Here is a 2,891-nt window from a genome sequence, read left to right on the forward strand (position 1 = left end):
TAGAAGAATCATAGTTCTACCATAACAAGGGGAGCCATTCATTAGTGGGTCGGGTTCTTGTCCGTAATGGTCCGAGTTTTCTAATTGGACTCGGGTCTAACAAAACCTTTCCCCAGTAGGATTTATATATTGCCTCCAATTCTTACTATGATTCTGCCTGAGTCCAATCCTTGTCCCGTTTAGGACTCGAACAAAGAACCCCACCGCCCGCCCCCCCCGCCCCCGCCGCTAATAAAATAAATCATAGCGCTGTAGCACTACTCTCATGCACTCTAATTCTCTCTTTATTCATCAACCATCAACTCAAAGTTCCCTCTATTTTTCTCTTGTTCATCATCCGAAGCTTTGCATTGCATCATGCAACAACAGCATTGCATCATGCAACAACAATACATTATGCAAAGGCAAGCTTTGATTCAGAGGCTTGAAGCTGATCAGAGGATGATCCAAACCTCAACGATGCCCTCTTCTCATCAAATTCCTTGTGCTTCTAATCCCAATTCAACCAATGTGGGCAATTTGCCTCGAATTTACCAACCGACAGCCCCGCAATCAGATGTTACCTCTATGATCCTAGATGTCATGACCAGTGAAGATGGGAGCTCAAGGTTGCAGAGGTTATTGCTCGGTCAAGACGTCTTGGTTGATCCAATCTATCTAATTAGCTATATAACTCGAGATGGACGTATACTTACTATAGCAGCCAAAGATGAATATGGGTATGTTCCTTAATTTCAGACTTATGTCCAGTTTTTTTTAGTTTTCGATGCTGAGATTTTCTTGGGTATTTCCTCAGAATTGAGTCAGTTAAGGTGTTCGTTGATTTTGTCAAGCAATGTCCTTGCATGTTCAACTGGGTCACCTCTGCTCTCGAGGGAAATGTGGTTGAGCTAATGATGCATCCTATTGCCTCTAAACTCATCCTGTATTGTCTTGGAACCTTAAGTTACAGGCAGAAATTGGTTAGTTTCAATATCTAAAGCCTTTTACCTCCACATTAGATTTATGTAGTCTAACTTTTTCCCCCTTAATTTTTTCAGTTCATATTCGACGCAGCCACAAAGAAATGCCTGAAACTTGGAAAAAGTGCCATCGGAAAAGTCATTCTTGAAGAATGCATCAAGTCATCGAGAGATTCTCAGCAACGAAAAATTCTAGATAGACTTGTGTACCATGCTTCGACGCTTTCAAAAACCTCCAAAGGGTAAAGATATAGATTTATCTAGAAGTAATCTTGTTGCATTTAATTAGTGTTTCAAACTATAATCTATTGTCTTTTTTTTCTTTTCTTTTTTTTGTAGAAATCTTGTGATCCTTCTCTATTAGTAATCTTGTTGCGTTTAATTAGTGTTTCAAACTATAAGCTATTGTTTTTTTTTCCCCGCAGAAATCTTGTGATCCAGTTTGCTCTGAAGATTGGTGACTGTCAGTTTGATAGAGAGATATGTAGAGTGTTGAAGAATCAGTTGGAGGACTTGTCAACGGATGAAAATGGGAGTTATGTGATAGAAGCATGCCTCAAATCATCAGCAGGTGAAGTGTTAGTTCGAAAACTCGCAGAGTTCGACAGTGATAAACTTGAAAGACTTGTGACAGACCGATATGCAAACTATATTATCCAAAGTGCACTCAAGATAAGCAAGGTGACTTTCTACACTCTTTTACTTCAATTTTATTTTATTTTTCGCATGGGTTGATGTTTCTTTAGAAATAAAATTCATTACATTTTCTCGTTATGGAACAGGGTACTTCACTTTACAATGATTTAGCTCGTGCAATCAGAAGGCTCCCTGAAGAACTGGAGGAGAATTTTTTCGCATGCAAGGTTTTAAGGTGCATTGGATCTCTAGAACAGGAATCAAAAAATCGAGAAAGAGTTCGAGCTATTGAAGCGTGGTTATGTTGTGTTGGATGAAGTACTACTTATTGCTATTTTTCTCTAGGTGTTATTTTGTTTTGTTTTAATTTCTAGCACGGGCTTTTAAGTTGGTAGAGAGTTTCTCCAAATTTTGTACAATTTCATGTAGTATTGCAGTCTGTGCAAGTTTGTGTCAGAATTATGTTTGATCAAAAAGTAGCAGTCTAAATGTTTTGTTTTCAATTTCAATTTCAATTTGTGGTTAATGGTAGAAGAGCACAAACTGTTGCCAGATTGTGCCACTTTGACCTTGTATTAAACTTTCATCAATGGGATGCCAGGAAAAAGAAAAATATATTTCGGGTTTTCACAAGTCTGTACTCATTTCAGGCGTAAAGTTATAATCTTTCTTCTAGTAATCATAGAGACATCCCCGTACACAATCTGACCCGAACTGAAATTTCCATATTCAGATAAGGAACTAATAAAAAACTTCCAACAGATATCAATGAAGAAAGGTCCCCAAAAAAATTTTACAAAAACTTAGCAGATTTCAAAATATTTCCAATGATTTCAACATCAACAGTTTCCTGCGTCAAATCTGAGAAACCTAACAACGGCTTCATTGGCATTGTGCAATGTCCTCAACCTTGATGAGACGGTCTTTTGACTTTGAGACTGCTCTTAAATTCCGGAACCAATTGCACTGAAACTTCAAGGTCGAATGTTCTTTTATGGGCCGAAACCTAGGCTCATATGGCGGTGTTTAATAAAATCAACTTCAATTTTGTGGATGATGGAATCTAAACATGGGTTGTTGCGACGCCATCTTAAAGTCTCTTACCAATTATATCAAAACATTAAAATTGTGATGAGGGTTGAGGGCTATGTTTTTATATTCTAACAACTTCTCTTTTTCTTTTTTTTTCTTTTTTTTTCTTTTTTTTCTTTTTTAGATTTTGTGAGTCCTTGAGATGGACTCAATTATATTGCTTCATAGATAATTTGATTACAGATATATTGTAGACCCTCA

At 37.3% G+C, this 2,891-nt stretch overlaps 1 protein-coding gene across 1 annotated transcript; it reads left to right on the forward strand.

Annotated features, from left to right (window-relative positions):
* On the forward strand, positions 375-2,113 carry LOC109824458 (pumilio homolog 12-like). The gene is made up of 5 exons (XM_020391059.1): positions 375-719; positions 797-962; positions 1,041-1,204; positions 1,388-1,643; positions 1,745-2,113. The coding sequence occupies exons 1-5, from the start codon at positions 379-381 to the stop codon at positions 1,913-1,915; spliced, it is 1,098 nt and encodes a 365-aa protein (XP_020246648.1). The 5' UTR covers positions 375-378; the 3' UTR covers positions 1,916-2,113.

This window comes from Asparagus officinalis, chromosome 9 (assembly GCF_001876935.1).
Source record: "Asparagus officinalis chromosome 9, Aspof.V1, whole genome shotgun sequence".
Lineage (NCBI taxonomy): Eukaryota > Viridiplantae > Streptophyta > Magnoliopsida > Asparagales > Asparagaceae > Asparagus > Asparagus officinalis.